The sequence below is a fragment of the Chinchilla lanigera genome, unplaced genomic scaffold (assembly GCF_000276665.1).
Source record: "Chinchilla lanigera isolate Chin_1 unplaced genomic scaffold, ChiLan1.0 scaffold00079, whole genome shotgun sequence".
Classification (NCBI taxonomy): Eukaryota; Metazoa; Chordata; class Mammalia; order Rodentia; family Chinchillidae; genus Chinchilla; species Chinchilla lanigera.
Window position 1 is genome coordinate 2,322,328 of NW_004955480.1, and position 16,895 is coordinate 2,339,222.

The window sequence follows — 16,895 nt, forward strand, 5'->3', positions numbered from 1 at the left end:
GTGTTTATTTACTTTTTCTCTGCTCCTTCCAAAATTTTGTTAAAAGTAATAGAGGCAGCAGAAAATATGAACAGCCCTATAATGGGCTGAAAAATGAGCAAGGTGCTACAGTGACCCAGAAGTATCGGGGATGGACACTGTGGAATAAATAAAGCAGATGGGATTAGATTGATGGTGAGACTGCACGGCAGAGGAACTTAACAACCCAATAGAGACAAAAGCGAGAGCAACTAGAAAAATGAATTTTCTTAGCATCCTGGAAGATTCCCAAGAATCAAAACTGTAGGGAGTGGCAATAGAAGTGGGTAATAAGAGTGCAAGGCCAGGAATTAATAACACTGGAACAGCTGCTGTGCTTTGCTCTGTTGGGATCCAAGGGGTTGGTGGTCAGTTCTTCTCTGCAACAGAGTCAGAGAGTTTAGTTTTAAAGGAACTGGGCAGTTTACCAAGGCAGAATGCAGTTGGATGACTGTAGCCGGAAGAAGTTGCTGGAGTTCCAGGCTCTCTTTTGTCTCCAACTCCAGGGTTATGGGACTTCTGAGCCTTCACCTAAAAGTTGCTCATTTTTGCCCAGCTCATTCCCCATTCTGTTCATCTATCTAAAGCAAACCTCTTTAGTGTCTCACATGGATTATTCCGGCCGCCAGGTTTGTAAACATGTGCAGACAACCAAAAAGGGTCTGTAGACATTTGAGAAGAAATCAGAATTGAGTCCAGCGGAATGGTTGGCGGAAAGTTAACACAGGAGCCAGGTGTAATTTTACATACCTATAACCCTAACAGTGCGGGAAGCTGAGGCAGCAGGAATACAAGTTCAAGCCCAACCCAGGCAACCTAGCAATTTAGCAAGACCCCATCTCACCCAAAAAAAAAAACAACGAGGAAAATTCTAATTCGTAGTTCCAAGCCCAATTGAATAGCATATCCTAATGCAGGAGCAGTTCATGGCAAAGACTGAGAAAAGGAGTGCCGAGAAGTTAGTCACGGGATTGTCACATTAGAAAGCACAGGCGTGGGGTCAGCAGAAGTGCTGAAGGGCAAAATGGAAACAACTAAGGACTTAGAAAATTAGTGGTCTGGAAAATTGAACAGGGGATTTATTTGAAAATTCAAAGCCAAGGGATTAAGATGAGAATTAAGAAGCAGAATTAAGCAATGTGCGGGATAGATCTAAGAGACGGAGTATCAACTGAGAAGCAGATGGAGTAGCAAAAGCCAGGTTAAAATAGTCTTTGATTCTCAGATGCTATCAAGGGAGCCGGAGAGATGATAATTACTCTTCAAAGCTAGTTTCTCTGAAAGAGTGGCTTTTCTTTTTCCCGTAGCATGAAGTGCCACTTCTGTGCCTCTGTCCACCCCCAACCCTCTCATTTCGAGTTCTTGTGAGTCACTTAGCCATTTGTGAACGGGGCAGTGTCATTTTAACACACATTCCTTTCCATTACGGTTTGAAAATAGTTTCAGACTTACATGAAAGTTAAGAAGAAGATCATGAGTAGAACCCTCTTTATATTTTTTAACCCTGATTTACATAATTTTTCTCTTACATTTTGCCCTTTTAGCAGTATATTCTTATATATGCATATTAAAATTTCTACAATATCTGGCATGCGTCATGATTCCAGAGTGTTTCTGTAAGAATGATCTTGATTCTTTCCTTTAGCATCTTTAGTCATAATAAAATTATTTGGATGGCCCTGGAAAGAACATTATGGTTTTATTTGCATTTTTTGTTTTACTTGGTTACTTTAACAAGCTTCCCTCTTTTTTTTATTCTCCCCCAAACTTAAAATAATCGCACAACACTGAAAGTTGAAGTGTTGCTTTTGTAGGTTAGTGTGCTGGCAGTTTAGGAGAGATGTTCTTTGTGACATGCGAATGGATCCTCGCCTCTTGAAATGTTTGATTCTGAAAGATCCAAACATTTCTCAGCCTTTAACTGCACTGACTGCCATACAGTGTGCCATCTTGTATTACGTAGCTTTTTACTTCAGCTCTGTATTGTAGTGAAACCTCAGTGTGTAAACATTAAATCATAATTAACGATCCACACTTGAAAGTCAGCCACAGTTTGTGTGTGTGCCAACAGTGACAACTACTGATCAATTCGCGACTTCTTCCTTTTCCTGACAGCTGCATATTTCTTTTGGTATCAACTTTTGAGATGGTCCTACTTTCAGGAGGGATAAAATGTGGAAAAATTATCATCGGACACTTCTCATGGCAATGTTAAAAGAAGACAGGAAACGACGTGTTCTGGTAGTTTTTCAGAAAAGGCCCTATAAGCCTGAGAGAGAGGCAGAAATGCGAGTGGACTGAGATTTATATTTCTCTACCGCTGGAGGCCAGTAAATGACAGAGACTGTATCACTGTGTCCTGTGGGAAGGATCTTGGAACACAGAAACTTAAACCTAGCTGTATTTTTGTCCCATTCCTTTATTGGACAGATGTTGGAGCAGCTCGTCAGTTGGGTGCTCTGCGAGAGTGAGGTCATGGTAGACGTAGAAGTACAAGAAGCTCACTATGGGAAGTCTAGGGAGTCTCCTCTCCTTGCATCCACAGCCTCCCATCTTCGTTGTGTTCCATTCTGTAGGCAGAAAAACAGTCCCATAAAACCTCCTCTGTTACTGGACTAACCTACACGTTTAACTATTAGCTTTTACCAGCTGGAGCCCAATGAATAATTTCATTGTATAATTTCATAATATGTAATCTGTGACATGTTTTGCACAAGTGAGTATGTGTTTAGGATGAATTTCCAGAAGTATAATTAATGGAGCAAATACTGTATATTCATTGGTCCTTTTACCATCCACAGTGATTGTGTTAGTTCATGTCAAATGTGAGTGGCTATTTCCTTTAGAATATCAAATATTAGCATATTTTTCCCATTCTGTCTTCCCATAGGATCTTGTTTTAGTTTTAATTTACATTCTTTCATATTTTAAGCATGTACATTCCTTCATATGACTACCACCCATTGGTGTTTATTTATCTGTTTTTAAAGAGATAAGATCTCATTGGATTGCCCAGGCCAGCCTCAGACCCTTGAACTCAAGTGCTCCTTTTGCCTCATCCTCCTGAGTAGCTGGCACTACAAATGTGCCATTCCCAGTGTGGTGGTTACTTCCATTGAACTATCTGCTTAGGGTCTTTGTCACCTTTTTTATTCAGCACTATTTTGTCATCATTTATTGTGAAGTTCACGCTGTATTTAGGCTGTTATTCTTTGTGCCTTTGATAGGTATTGCAAATTTATCATTTATAAAGGTAAATGTTAACAGGTAAATTTATCATTTACCTGTTAACGTTGCTTATTTAGGAAATCAAGGAAAAGTTTTAAACATAGGACATGTTTTAAAATGTCTCATTTCCTCCTTACCATAGTTCTGAAAAATCCTTCATTGCTGTTCCTTCTGTGTCTACCTTCCTTCCATTTTCCAGTTTCTCTGAGTCCCATTTCTGTGATCATCATGTGACCTTCTCTACGTCTTCTCATCTGTCCTCCTTGACCTGTCACTGGGCGTAGGACCTGCTGTAATGCAGTGTGCTCTGTCGCCAGATCCTCACTTAAGCTGCAAATGTTTACCAGTGCTAAATCAGGTCAGCACGATAGCTGAAAACGTATCTTTCACCCTGCACAGCCATTCAGCCCACTCCAATAAGCTAATTTGTAGATCTGATATTTCCTTTTACCAGTTGAGATCAAGAATTATATTCCCAAAAAAAAAAAAAAAAAGAATTATATTCCCAATGTTGACTTGAATCCTTAGTGCTCTTGAAATAGATGATCATATTCCTCTCAAAAGGGAATTTATATAGTAATTTTGGTCATAGTGGGTGTAGGTTCTCTTACCAACTTTCAGAGTTTGATTCCATCCTGGGATCTGTAGTAGCAAGCATCTAACCACATCTAATACTTAATTTTTATTTTTTCTGTTCCATCAGCTTTTGCTCCTTTTTGAAGTTTCAACATTGCCTCAGTCCTTTTTTTGTTCATATTTTCAGTACACATGATGCCTTGAACTAACTTGATACTGTGCTAGGTAATCACAGTGGATACCAAGCTCTTCCTTATCGTTTGTGATTCAAGGGCCGTGAGCCAGGGTGGCGTCCCTACGCATTGTCTGTAGATCATGTAGTGTGAGCATCATCAGTACAGAACAGAAGTGGGTGTATATAAGCTTTATAACTTGGTCAAGTTTTATATTTTTCATTTAGTTACCTCCTAGAAAGTTTGGAATTTCAAACCTGTCAGCAAAAATATTGATTATGAATGGGTTTTAGGTTTATAACGATATACGATAGTATGCATTTCCTAGTTCCACAGTCCCCCATTTGAAAATTGAGTATAAAAGCTGTCTGCAGAGTAGATTTATTCACACTGATCCTGTTTTCCTGCACACAGTCCTTAAACACATCCGGTAATGTGTAGACGGAGTATATTAACTTGAGGTTGTAAACTATATTTTTAGGGTTACAGTTATAACTTTTTAAGTGTGATGAAATGTCTTCCTTTTACTCTCCTCGATAAAATCTATCATTTATTGTATAAAAGCCTTTATGGCTGAGCAAATGACAGTCCCTTTTCTAAAGCAGCAATGTAAATCGGTCTGCACCCTGGCAGTTACTTATAAGCTGCTGCCATATTGGGGTTTCATTCTTCATTCTCCTTCCAAGTGGGCTCCTAATGCTACTGAGCTGGGAGTTTCTGGTTTTTTTCTTTTATTCCTTTGCTTTTGGCTTATTGGTTATAAATTCTCAGTCACTCTGCAGCTTTGCTCATTAAATATGAACAGTCAGAAAATTAAAAGCTGAAAAGGATCTTGGTAATCACTCTAGTCTTAATTTAATTTTTCCTTAAAGATGAGGTTAAACTCTACCTAGAAAAGTGCAGTAACTGTCACAGAGAGTCGTTTATCCTGGCAGGGCCTCCAATAAAAACCAGGCTCTGAATATGAACTTAATTGTTCTTTGTACTTCCTTTGGTGCCAGTTAAGTTGCCGGCATCAGTCTCTGTGTGAACATTTTAAAATGCAAATAAGTAAATTGAATATTTAACCTCAAAATGCAAATTATTCCTTCCTTCAGTTTTTATTTCTAAAATTAATTAAACTCCAGATTAACTCAGTTTTAAGCAAGATTCTTATGTCTATCATTAGCCCAAAACATTTTAAAGCTAAGAATCTTAGTCCAGATTTCAAAAGTTACTACAAGATTAGAAGGAATAAAAGAAAATCGTAAATACTTCCTCTGTAATATAGTGATCATTTGATCTATTCTCTCTGTCTCTTTGGTTTTTGTATAGTTTTCAAACTTTGGTACCAATTGTACTGTTTATTTTGTAGTTGATGATAAGCGTTTTCCTCTTCCCCAGGTTTCCTTTGAAAGACTCATTTTTAATGGATGTATGAAGTTTTGTTGCTTGGATATACTGTGATTTAACTCCTCTTGATTTCTGACCTCTTTCAGTAGTGTATGGTCTCTGTTCTAAATCCTGCTTAAATAAATTCATCGCACATCCTTTTTGTCACATTTGGTATTTGCTGGCTTGGGATCCATGTCTGTTTGGTCTGGAAGGGTCAGAGGCTCAATGTGTGCAGTGCCAGGTGCTGGAGACACCTGCTTCGAAGTGGTTGAGGTGGCCGCATACAAGTCTCAGTTTGCTTTTTCCTGTTGTGCCAACTACCTTAACCTTTGTGGTTTTGATTGGAGAAAACGCTATTGTATTTTAATTTGAATGTTCCCGATTGCCACATTTTCCTGTTAAAATGGTTGAAGGCTTATCCTGGTCTCAGTAACAGCTTTGGGGAGGGACCCTGCATAGTTGCATCCTTCGGGAGATGCATCTTGTCTCTGAACAGAGGGAGGATGTGTGTCTTTGACCCAAGGAAACATAATATGAAACATAATGGCTCCTCATCAGGCGTGTCATTTTTTTTCTAATTTCTTTCTAGTGTTGGTGAGATAGATACTTTTTGCATCTTATAACTGAGGGAACTCTATTACAGAGAGCTGGCGTGATTTGCCTCACATCTGTGTAATTCAAAAGCGACAAAGCTGGGGTCCAAACCCAGGTGGGGTGACTTTAGGAATTCATCATCATCCCCCACCTCAAGGCTGTGACATATTAGTCTCATAGCAAGGAGTTTTAAAAAAATCTCATTTATACAAATGGAATGTCAGCTGGCCATTTAAATTACGTTAATATAAAAAATTATAATCTTTTAAAAAGACAAAATAAATGTTAGTATCTAGACTCAAAGTCCCATTTGCCTTTGCGTATGCACAGAACTGCTGTTTTTGAGCCCCTCCTGAAGGCTGCTCCTGAAAGTTACACAACACCATGGTGATGGAGAGCATGCTGACCCACATGCCAGGGGGTGCCTTGTTACCAGCACGGGTGCACCTTGATGATCAGTGCATTTGAAGTAGAAACTGCTTGGGTTCAAATCCTGGCTCTGCCGTTCGTTTGCTTGTGTAACCTGGGCTGTTCGTCATTTTCTTTGCTCTGCTGCTTTGCTGTTTTAGCGTGTTCCCACACCTTTGGCATTTACATCTCACTCACGGAAATTTTATTACCTGTGTATGTTGCCAAACCTTCATAATGTTCTAGAGCCTAGGCTCCGCTGACTTTAAAAATGAGTTTTTGTTTTCAGCTTTTTCAGCAGTCATGTTTTTGGAGTGCTGGTAAAAACTGCATTTTCACTCATATGGACAGTAGAGCTGCATGTTATTAAATTACAAGTGTATCCAGCCTTATTGAAATGATACCTAGAAAATGCTTTTCTTTGTGAGGTCAGTATTTTATGGATCAATTGTTAGGGATTTTCTATTACATTTTCAGTTTTAAAATAAGCGTTCAACTTACAGAAGTCCATTGAATTTAGAGCAGTTGGGTGTTGTCTTTCTCCCTTTTGTCTTTGAGGTTTTGGTTAAGTGTGACGAGGATGATTTACGATGTGATAAGATGTTTGAGTGAGTTATTTGGGGAAAAAAGCTCCTTTGTTTTCAGCCATCTGAAAAATTCTGGGTAATAATTTTGAGAATTCCTCATAGGCTTCAACATAATGAACACAGATACTTTGGTATTGATGCTGTATACTAGACTACTTACATATATATTTTTTTTCTGTCGTTTTTAGGATTCTGAGTAATAATAAAATATCCGAGCTGAAGAATGGCTCATTTTCTGGGTTAAGTCTTCTTGAAAGATTGTGAGTATTCTTTCACTATTATTTCTTGTTGTATTTAATGCATTTTCATTTTCATTTTTTTTTGTGGGGGAGGTTTTAAAGTTTTTCTGATTTCTGAATCAAGAGCTCAGTGTTTTTAAAAGTTTTTTATTGATATGTTTGTGATACATATTAAGTACAGTGCATTTTCATTGTAAACCTTTGCTAAAATCCCAACTATTCAATATAACTAATGAATATATTTTCCCATTGTTCTGTTATGCAAAATTTCAGGAATTGAATCTTTAAAAAGCACATCATTTCTTAAAGCAGAGGTTGGTAAACTTCCTGTCACGGGCCAGTGACTAAGCACATTTAGGCTTTGAAAACACAGGTCGGCTCCGCTGTGTCGTCAGTGTGAAAGCAGTCACAGACAGTAGAGAAGTCAATACTGCAGAAGTATTGCATGAGACGGTGCCATAATAAGCTGGATGTGTCCAGTACAGCGTTATAAGCCATGAACCAATGCTGACCACTGGCTTAAAATATATATATGTTTTGAAATTTTATGTCATGAATTATGTATGTTTTATAAGTAGAACTTTTTAAAAAGCACATCAAGGGGGAAAAGTTTTTGGTGAACTGGTATTTTATTCAAATATCTGAGTTTAATATCTTTTTGCTTGGAAATTTAGTTTTGCTTCTGATGTGATGGGTTTCATGTGGTGCCTGTTTTTCTGTGTAGGTACATTTAGGAAAGGATGGTACATTTGCTTGTTTTCTGAATACTTTTCCAGGATCCTGTTTCAGATTTCCCTGTTACTCATGCATGTAGGATTAAATTTCAAAATACGCAGGAGAGTCACATTGAGCATCTTCTTTTCTGGGCAGCAACAAACTGTCCTTGCTTTTCTCATTTCTCTGCTCGGCTTCACTTTCTCTGCTTTGCTGCATGCGTTCCCTTGACCATTTCATCTTGTGTCTTTGGCAGTTCAGCTTTCAGGAGTTCAGTTGCTTTGGTTTCTGATATGTTATAAACACATACGTAAATACACAGAAACATTCTTGGCACACTGGAACTTCATTCTCAGAATGTTCTTCTCTATTTTTGTTCAGGTCCTTCTGCCCTATTCCACGCAGTTCATGGGTGTCAGCAGATGCTGGCCCTACCCTCAGCTCCAGTCGTGGCTGTGCTAAGAATAGTCCTTTATACACATTCTGTGGCTGCTTTGGAATTGATTTGATTGAGTCAGGATGTGCTTGGGATTTGTGAGGAGGGGATTTCCTCACTGTCAGCAGAAACGATGGTTGTACCTCTGGCCCAGAAGCCATTCTGCTGCCAGTTTAGGCTGGGGCCAGCATGCTAAGGAGGCTGGAGAGACGATTGACATGTTAGCAGAGTGTGTGTGTGTATGTGTGTATGTGTGTGTGTGTGTGTGTGTCCCAGGAGGACTCTGCTGAAGCATGCACCTCTGGACCCTTAGAGTGTGGGAAGCAGTTGGTTGCCATCGTGTGTGTTCCATTCTTGCAAAGAAAGATGATTGTGATTGGCTCTTAGTAGGTGCTCAGGTGGTACTGAAGAAATCTTTTTCAGAAGGAAGAAAGTGTGCTGGGTCCTTGGAAGTTGTAGATGACATCTGTTGGGTTTAAAAACACAATTTATTCTTGATGTTTAGGCTTGATGTGATCATGTACCCACATAAAAATGTAGCCAGCTTAGTTAATGTTCTACGCTGTGGTGTGAATTACTACCCTTCTTAAATTCGGGCTTTAAATTTCCTTTGTATTTAACCCTTTTACTGATAATAAATCTCATGCATTTGGTAGAAACACTGCAAGTTAGGGTGATAACTGTTACACTGCCGCAGGGTGATATTAAAGTGCAGAGTACGTTTTCGTTAGTGGTCTGTTTATACCTGAATCCCAGAATAGCGCCTCTGTCTCTTGTGATAGGACACACACACACTCAGAGAATTTTGGAGGTCTGTCTTACTGGCCCAATCCCCCAGTGCTGACTTTGGCGCCTCTAGCAACCCTCAGCCCTCACCTGCAGGCAAGCGCTGGATGACGACCCTGACCCCCTCTCCTCTAGGGTGTGACCAGCCTCATATGTGCACTAGGCTGTCCTCATATGTGCACTAGACTGGTTTGAGTCTCTGACCACAGTGTGGACCTCTTCAGCAGCACACCTCTGCTGGCTACTCTTTCTTCACTCATTTTCCACTTTCCTATGGCACATCATGGGGTCCCCTTCAAAGTAAAGCCACTTGGATTTGCAACTTTGTCTGGAAAATTTCCCTAAGAGATACAGCCAACCACATGCAATGTTTGAGTCAGATTTGGCTAGATACCCGTAAATGAACAGAACACAACTTGAAAATATGGCAGAATATGGATATGTTGTAAGAAGGAAACAGTGTTTGGTAGAACAATAAGTTCCTGAAAGCAGACTTCGTAAAGTTAGGGTCTTAAAGTTACTGGAGCAAGTCCTGCAGTAAAGGGTAGCATTTGGTGGGGTAGTGTATGAAGTGGTGAGGTAAAATATTGAGGTCTGGCTGAGTTGAGCTAGCAAACGTGCCTTAGAGATTGCAGTAATAGGAAGACTAAGTCATCCTGGGCAATTTCTCTCTCTCTCTCTTTCTCTCTCTCTCTCTCTCTCCCCTCTTTCTCTCTCTCTCTCTCTCTCTCCTCTTTCTCTCTCTCTCTCTCTCTCCTCTTTCTCTCTCTCTCTCTCTCTCCTCTTTCTCTCTCTCTCTCTCCTCTTTCTCTCTCTCTCTCTCTCCTCTTTCTCTCTCTCTCTCTCCTCTTTCTCTCTCCTCTTTCTCTCTCTCTCTCCTCTTTCTCTCTCTCTCTCTCTCCTCTTTCTCTCTCTCTCTCCTCTTTCTCTCTCTCTCCTCTCTCTCTCTCTCTCCTCTTTCTCTCTCTCTCCTCTCTCTCTCTCTCTCTCCTCTTTCTCTCTCTCTCTCTCCTCTTTCTGTCCCTCCTTCCCTGTCTCTCTTTTTAGATTTTTTATAATTGATGTTTTATTCACTGTCTAACTTGCTCATTGATGGGACAAAATACCCAACACCCATAGGTTAATGGTAGAAATGTTTTTCTTAGCTCATAATTTGTAGAGGTTTCAGTCCGTAGTTGACTGGCTCCAAGGCAGGGCTGCCTGGTGGAGGGGAAACAGTCCATGGCAAGGCACGCTAAAAGCACTGAGATTTCCTTTTTCTTTCCAATTTTATTCTTTCCAGGGTAAAAGCCCATTGGTTGGTGCAGGACACACCCAGGGTGGGTTCTCTCTCTTCAGTAAGCCCACTGTCCTCATCCAGAACTCTCCTAAGTCCATCCGTGGACTAAATCAGTATTACACACCCATGATCCAGTATCGCAGATCATGATCCAGTGTTACACACCCATGATCCAGTCACCTCCCTGAAGCCCCACCTATGAGTGCCTGAGATTTTGCAGGGGAGGAGCATTTTAGATATAAGTCATAATATTTGCTATGTATTCATATACCCATCGGTCATCTCCTTCCCTTTCTTCTCTTACTCCTTTCTCTCTTTCCTTCCTCCCTCCTTTTTCCCTTATGGAGTGATGTTCTTCTTGTATTGTTATATGCTGTCACTCTACACTGGAATTGCCTACTGATCAGTGTTTGACTCCTCAGTGTTAATTTTACCCTGAGTGATGGGTCAAGGCCATGAAGGTAATTTAGTGTCTTTCTGACTATTGCTAGGGCCTGCCCCATCTAACTAGAGATAAGGAGCAGCTTGAAGTGGGCTTTGGAGAAGAATTTCATTCCTTCCAAGGAGGCACAAGAAGAACTCCTCATTCTTTTTCACAACATTGTACTTCGAAGGGTTTTGGGGCCTGGGATACTGTACCGTGACTGAGGCTAACCTGGCAGTTACACATGGAGAATGGCGATCTGAGAGGTAGATGGCACTAACCACAAGGCTGCTCTGCTTCTGATTTCTTGTGATATCAGAGAAATGTTTCCTTAACCATTGAACTCTTTTGAGTCAGGCATTCTGATACTGGCATGTAATGGCATCTCTCCTCATACACTGTGCTTTCCTAAAAGGATTGAGTTCTTTTACCAAGAACTGTTAAAATATTCCTTTAATTTTGTTAAAGCAGTTTGTATACTTTTCACTGAGGTTTTAGTGATCCACTGTATTAAATTCAGCTCTACATTTGAAAGGTAGTCTCATGTTTACTAGGGATGCTGTGGGTTTGTAGGGGAAAGAGGATGTTAAATGAGAGAGTCTGACTATAAATATCTTTTGGCAATGCCTGATTAATATGGCTATTATTAAATATTATGTAATATGTCAAGAATTTATTATTAAAGCAAGAGTATATCTTTAAATCATATTACTATACTTAGTTATTCATGAGAGGTATTTTGTAGAAACACATGCAGTTCATCATGGGCCACAGATTTATGGCCCGCTCTAGTTAAATCAGTTCCTCTTGTAGATGCTGTTTAAAATCTGAAAAGAGAAACTTATGTTTTAAAAAAATGAAACTGACATTATATATTTCTATTTGCAGAGATTTTTGGTTTATGCAAAATAAGTTAAAATATATGGATTGAATTTTCTTGTAAAATTGTCCTCTCTTTTTGAGGTATAAGGTCGGAGTTAGTTGAGGTGGGAGAGGGGAGCTAGGAAGTTTGGGGTGGTGATTCATTGTATCTCCTGGGACTTAAGAGCGCACAAACTCAAAAAGCAGGGATGTTTTATGTTGGGGTCAAAAGTAAATTTTATTATGAATCTTTTAAAATATAACAAAATTAATAAGGATGCCATCATCCCTGTATCAGCAAACTTATTTAAATTTAACAATTCAGTAATTGTTCACATTTTGCCCTCGTTTCTCTCCTTTACTGGAATACGCCCACACATGCACACATTTGCTGAGTTACTGGAAGGTCAATTGCAGGCATCGTGCTACAGTTTTACTGAGAAATGAAAATGATTCTGAATAAAATGGCACACTGTCTGACATTATGAACATCCTAGTGATTTTGTGGTTAACAGTAATTCTCTAAAATATTTTTATAATGAAGGTTAGTTAGTGTAATCCTGTGTCTCAGTCTTGGCTTAATTTTTTTCATCTATTTCTCTGCCCCTCCATCTGCTATATGTTGGGTGTCTGTTGAGTGGGCGCAGCAGACCCTGGTCTTGTGAATCTTGTGGTCTCTTGGTAAAGACAGTTTAAGCACCCAGAGACCTTAATGTGATGAGAGACAGGACACAGCAGGCTTGGAACACTGTTACTGAGAGAACTGTTTCTGGAGGAAGGAATAATGTTTAATCCAAACTTCTGTAAATGAGTAGGAATTGGCCAGGCAACAGAAGAGGATTGAGACCAGGGTGGAAGGCAGGGAGACCCATGCGCCAAGGTTAGAAGTAAAAGAAAGGTATTCTTTCTCCTTTTAAAACTTTTTGTGGTACTGGGAATGGATCCCAGGACCTTGACCATGCTAGAGAAACGCTCCACCACAGAGCTACACTCCCAGCCTAAAAATGCCCCTTTTGTAGAAATGCCTTGAATGATGAGTATATATGAAGAGAGAGACAGGGAGTGGGTCTGAAGGAAGGTGCTGAGTCAAAATGGGAAGAGCTAAGGTAGGAACTAGGGGCAAGGCTAAGAAAGCTGAGCGCTTTGGACATAAAGGCTGAACTCTGTCCTGAGAAGTCTGGAGCCTCTCTGGGTTTTAATTAGAGCAGAGACAAGACCAGGTTCATGTTTAAAAAGATCAGTGAAAGTGGAGAGTGGCTGAGAGAAGCCAGGATGTAAGCGGGAACTGTGTGGTGTGTAACCTGGGCCAGGGGAATGTTGGAGGGGATGAAAGAGCGGTGGATGACATCGAGATATTATTACTGTGTGTAACCATTTCTTCTTCGATTTAATTTTTCCAGTGTGCAGGGGAATTTGGAGAATATGACCTTCAGCATCTTAATTTAACCCGGCCAGGTGTTTGCATGTTTGCTTTTATCTTCCTGTTGCTCTAGATAAAAATTTACTTAGTTGCTTTAGTATATTTCGTGATATCAGTAAGAAATGATTAAATCCTGGCCAGTTGTGAACATCAAGAACTTGGCCGAATTTCTTAATCTTTTCGCACACAAATTTTTTCATCTGCAGTCCTGATACTGTGTCCTAGGTCCTAATGGGCTGGTAAGGGACAGACTCCAGCTCACTGGATTTAGTGAGGATCCCAGAGTTAGGGCTAGATTTCAGATCCCGGATTCACCAGTTGTTATTTTTTTTCTTTCTGTTTGGCGAATCAGATGAGCTTTGCTGCCTTTGTAACGAAGGGCCGCTAACACCTCCAAGCTCACTTTGTGACCTCTCAACGGATGAGTGGAAACGGCAGCCCTGCTCTTGGTGGGTCACGTGATCACGACAGCTTCCAAATCCAGTGTATTTGAGAGATTTGAGCAGGGCTGATCAGTTGCCATATTTGGAGGGATGGTATGGAGAATGTTCAGGTACTGTGTATACTGTTTGTCCCCCTCAGGTCAAGGGAGAAGTTTGCATGCACACAACCCCAAACCTGTGCCAGGCACAGTGCCTAAACCTGAAGTTATTGAGAGCGGTCATCGGTGTTGACATTACTGGATTCTGGAATGTCTCATAGCTGCTGCCCTTTCCTCTCTCCCCTTATCCTAACAGTTTTGAATTTTTGAATGACTACTGGTCTGTTTCTTCTGTTTCCCTCAGAATGGAATGGACAGTCCTCTTAGGTCTCTACAGCAGTTGGGTGTTAATGCTTGGTCCAGGCATTAGCGGGATCACATTTACCAGTGAATATAAGAACCTGCTTTTCCCTAGAAGAGGCCCTGAGAAAGATGTGAGGTCAGCCGACGTGTTGGGAGGAGTCCCAGAAGGCTCTGTCCTTGGGAGTGACACCCTGAGAAGGAAGGGCAGGAGGCCAGCAAGTGTGTCATGGTCGCAGAGCAGTTCCTGCTGCAGCCTGTTCGGGACTTTGGGAGCTGGTGAGAAACACGTCTCAGAACTCCCATCCTCCGTAGCTGGGATAGTTGGCTTTTCACCTCTCTCAAGGGGCAAGGGCTCTTCCAGGGCTGTCCCTGCCCTCTGATCTTCATGCACTGACTGTGGAGGTGGCCAGCGGAAAACCACACAGGAGGGTGCAATGCCCATTTGGGACCTGAGGCAGGTGACCGGGGGACAGGAATGTGGTATTCCAAGCAAGGAACGTACTCTCTGCACGCTTTTCCACTTTTATTCAAACTTCTACACTAAGAACGATCGCTTTACTCATAGTTAAAAGAACTGAAGAGCTTTTTAAGTCCAGAGAGAAGGCTAGGAATTGAGTTTACCTGAGGATCTTTTAAGACTTTTTATTGCCATCTGAGTGTGTATAGGGAAGCTTCCGAACTCTGCCTGGTGTTTTTAGTTACTTTAGTTAGAAAATACTTTAGAAGCTAGCTTACAGATTCCCCAAAAGTCGGGGTGATTGCCAGTGTTCACAAAGCTGTTTACTTCCTGTAGTGTATAACTCTGAATTCTGATCAGCGAAGTGCTTATTTAGTAATGTCATCAGCACATAAGTTTTATATCTATGTTTAGTTATTTCTTTTTTTTTTAATAAAAGTATTGTGAAGTATGGAGAGAGGGTGTTCAGTTTTGTTTAGAAAATCCCACCTAATTGGCAAGGAGGCTGTGGACCCGCAGCCCCGAGTCTCAGTCCAGAGGAGCCCGTGGTGTGTGAGGAGAGTGGGAGACACCGGAAAGCTGGACGCTGCGGTATTTACAGGATTCAGAGGTTTCACTTCCCGAGAATTGGCTTTGAGAATTGTTAGTCGGTCTCTGTCACCATGTATTAAACATCAGGGGCAGTGTGGGAAGCCACAGTGCCAGTGACGCGTCCAGAGTGCTGGGCTTGGAGTAAATGAGCGTCTCTGCTGATGAGCAATGGGTGACCTCATCAGAAAGTTCCGTGTGTTTTCCAGGAAACCTCTCCAGAGGCCAACCCCACTGCTGCGATTTTGTTCTACCGATAGTTAGGCTAAGCTGTTAGAAAGAAAATGACATGGTATGAATCGGGCCACGCAGCAGGTAGTTTTGTCTATGGGTGGGGCAGCACAGTTGAATGTTCTTGCAAAGGAGGTGGAAGAAGAGACACGGAGTCTGCACTCACTGCAGTAGGAGTTTCTGGGAGGCCTTTTCTTGCCTGGTGCTGCCTGAGTTGGAGAGGTCTGAAAAGGCAGACCAGGGTTGCTGTCAGAGAACAGTCATTCAGACTGCCCAGGCATGGGCTACAGTGTCCGTAAGGGAGAAATAGTCCTTAAAGTACCCTGTGATGCAAGTCACCTCATTGTTATGTAACAGGTGGCACCAGGTCCAGCGTCTACTTCCAGTGTGGCCTCGAACATCTCAAGTAAAATCAAGAATGAGAGGCTCCTGCTGTCCTGCCTCATACTGAGCATTCCTCTGTGTGCCAGTGTAGTGCCACCTGCAGTGTCCCCATCCCTGGGCTGTGGATAGTCATGAAGACGGGTGTAGGAGGCTCACGTGTGGCTGCAGAAGGAAGGGGCAAGCTTGAATTACTCAGAGAGCAATCCCATCTGCCTGACGGACAGATTCACCTTAGGATGCCAGGCACAGCAGAAGTGTGGGCCAGTCGGCATGTAGACTGCCGGCCCCAGAAGAGGCTGGTCTGTGACTCTCGGCTCCGCACTTTGTGGAGCATGGTCACAGTCCCCGCACCCGCTCCGGCACTGGGGACGGCAACAGCTCAGCCGGCTTTCCCAAACCCTGTAGGTGCAGAGGGAAGTCTGTAGGCGTGCACGGCTGTCCCCACGGTAGGGCACTGGCATGGAGTTGCCGGTGTGTTTAAGGACAGTAAAATGTGACTGCTCTCAGGTGCCACGAGAGGGCTTGTACATCCTTGCTTTGAGCCATCATGCGAGTCATCATATATTTATTTGTATTCTCACTTTATAGTAAACCCGATCACAGAAGCCCAGGGAAGAAAAAATAACGACAGCAACAAAAACCCAAATGATGTGAATATTAGAGTGTGTGTTTTCAAAGATTTAAAAAAAAAATTCAGTGTTATGGTGTTTGTGATAAATACAACCACAGATGTACTTTGATAACCCAAGTACAGCCTGCTGAGTAAGAAACTGGAGAAATAACGTCTATGTAGTTAAGTGACAACTTGGATTTGAAGCGTATTAGAACACATGTACACTTTATGACATGCCTTTGTTCTTATACTGCAAAGCAAAAGGTTTTGGAGCCACGTTTCTCAAATGTTAGTTCTGTCAGTTCCTTCTCAGGTGATCCCTAGCTTCCATCGGTTCCCATCGTCATTGTTACTGCTGTTTTCTGTATAGCGGGTAAGTGTAGTATGCCTGGTATTTGCTGCAGTGCTGATATGCAAGTAACTCTTATTTTATTTTTAACAGGGACCTCCGGAACAATCTTATTAGTAGTATAGATCCAGGTGCCTTTTGGGGACTGTCATCGCTAAAAAGATTGTGAGTGTTTGAATTGCTTATGAATTTTGAACAGTTTCTTTCAGAAGTAGTTATTAACTTACTTTAGCATGACAAGAAATATTTAATAATTTCTAGATGTTCACCTGGCCTAATATCTTACAGAAGAACAGAGAGAATTTAATATAAGTAGCTTAGAGTACAGTTAATTTGCATAAATGTGATTTGTTTCCTGCTGGATTATTGTGT

At 41.3% G+C, this 16,895-nt stretch overlaps 1 protein-coding gene across 1 annotated transcript in view; it reads left to right on the forward strand.

Annotated features, from left to right (window-relative positions):
* The first annotated feature begins 455 nt into the window (after window positions 1-455).
* Window positions 456-16,895, forward strand: part of Adgra3 (adhesion G protein-coupled receptor A3) — an 85,459-nt gene continuing 69,019 nt past the window's right edge. The window contains exons 1-5 of the mRNA XM_005402467.2: window positions 456-647; window positions 2,449-2,590; window positions 6,533-6,587; window positions 7,147-7,218; window positions 16,617-16,688. Of these exons, the coding sequence (XP_005402524.2) occupies window positions 456-647; window positions 2,449-2,590; window positions 6,533-6,587; window positions 7,147-7,218; window positions 16,617-16,688 (533 nt within the window). The remainder of the gene's footprint in view (window positions 648-2,448; window positions 2,591-6,532; window positions 6,588-7,146; window positions 7,219-16,616; window positions 16,689-16,895) is intronic.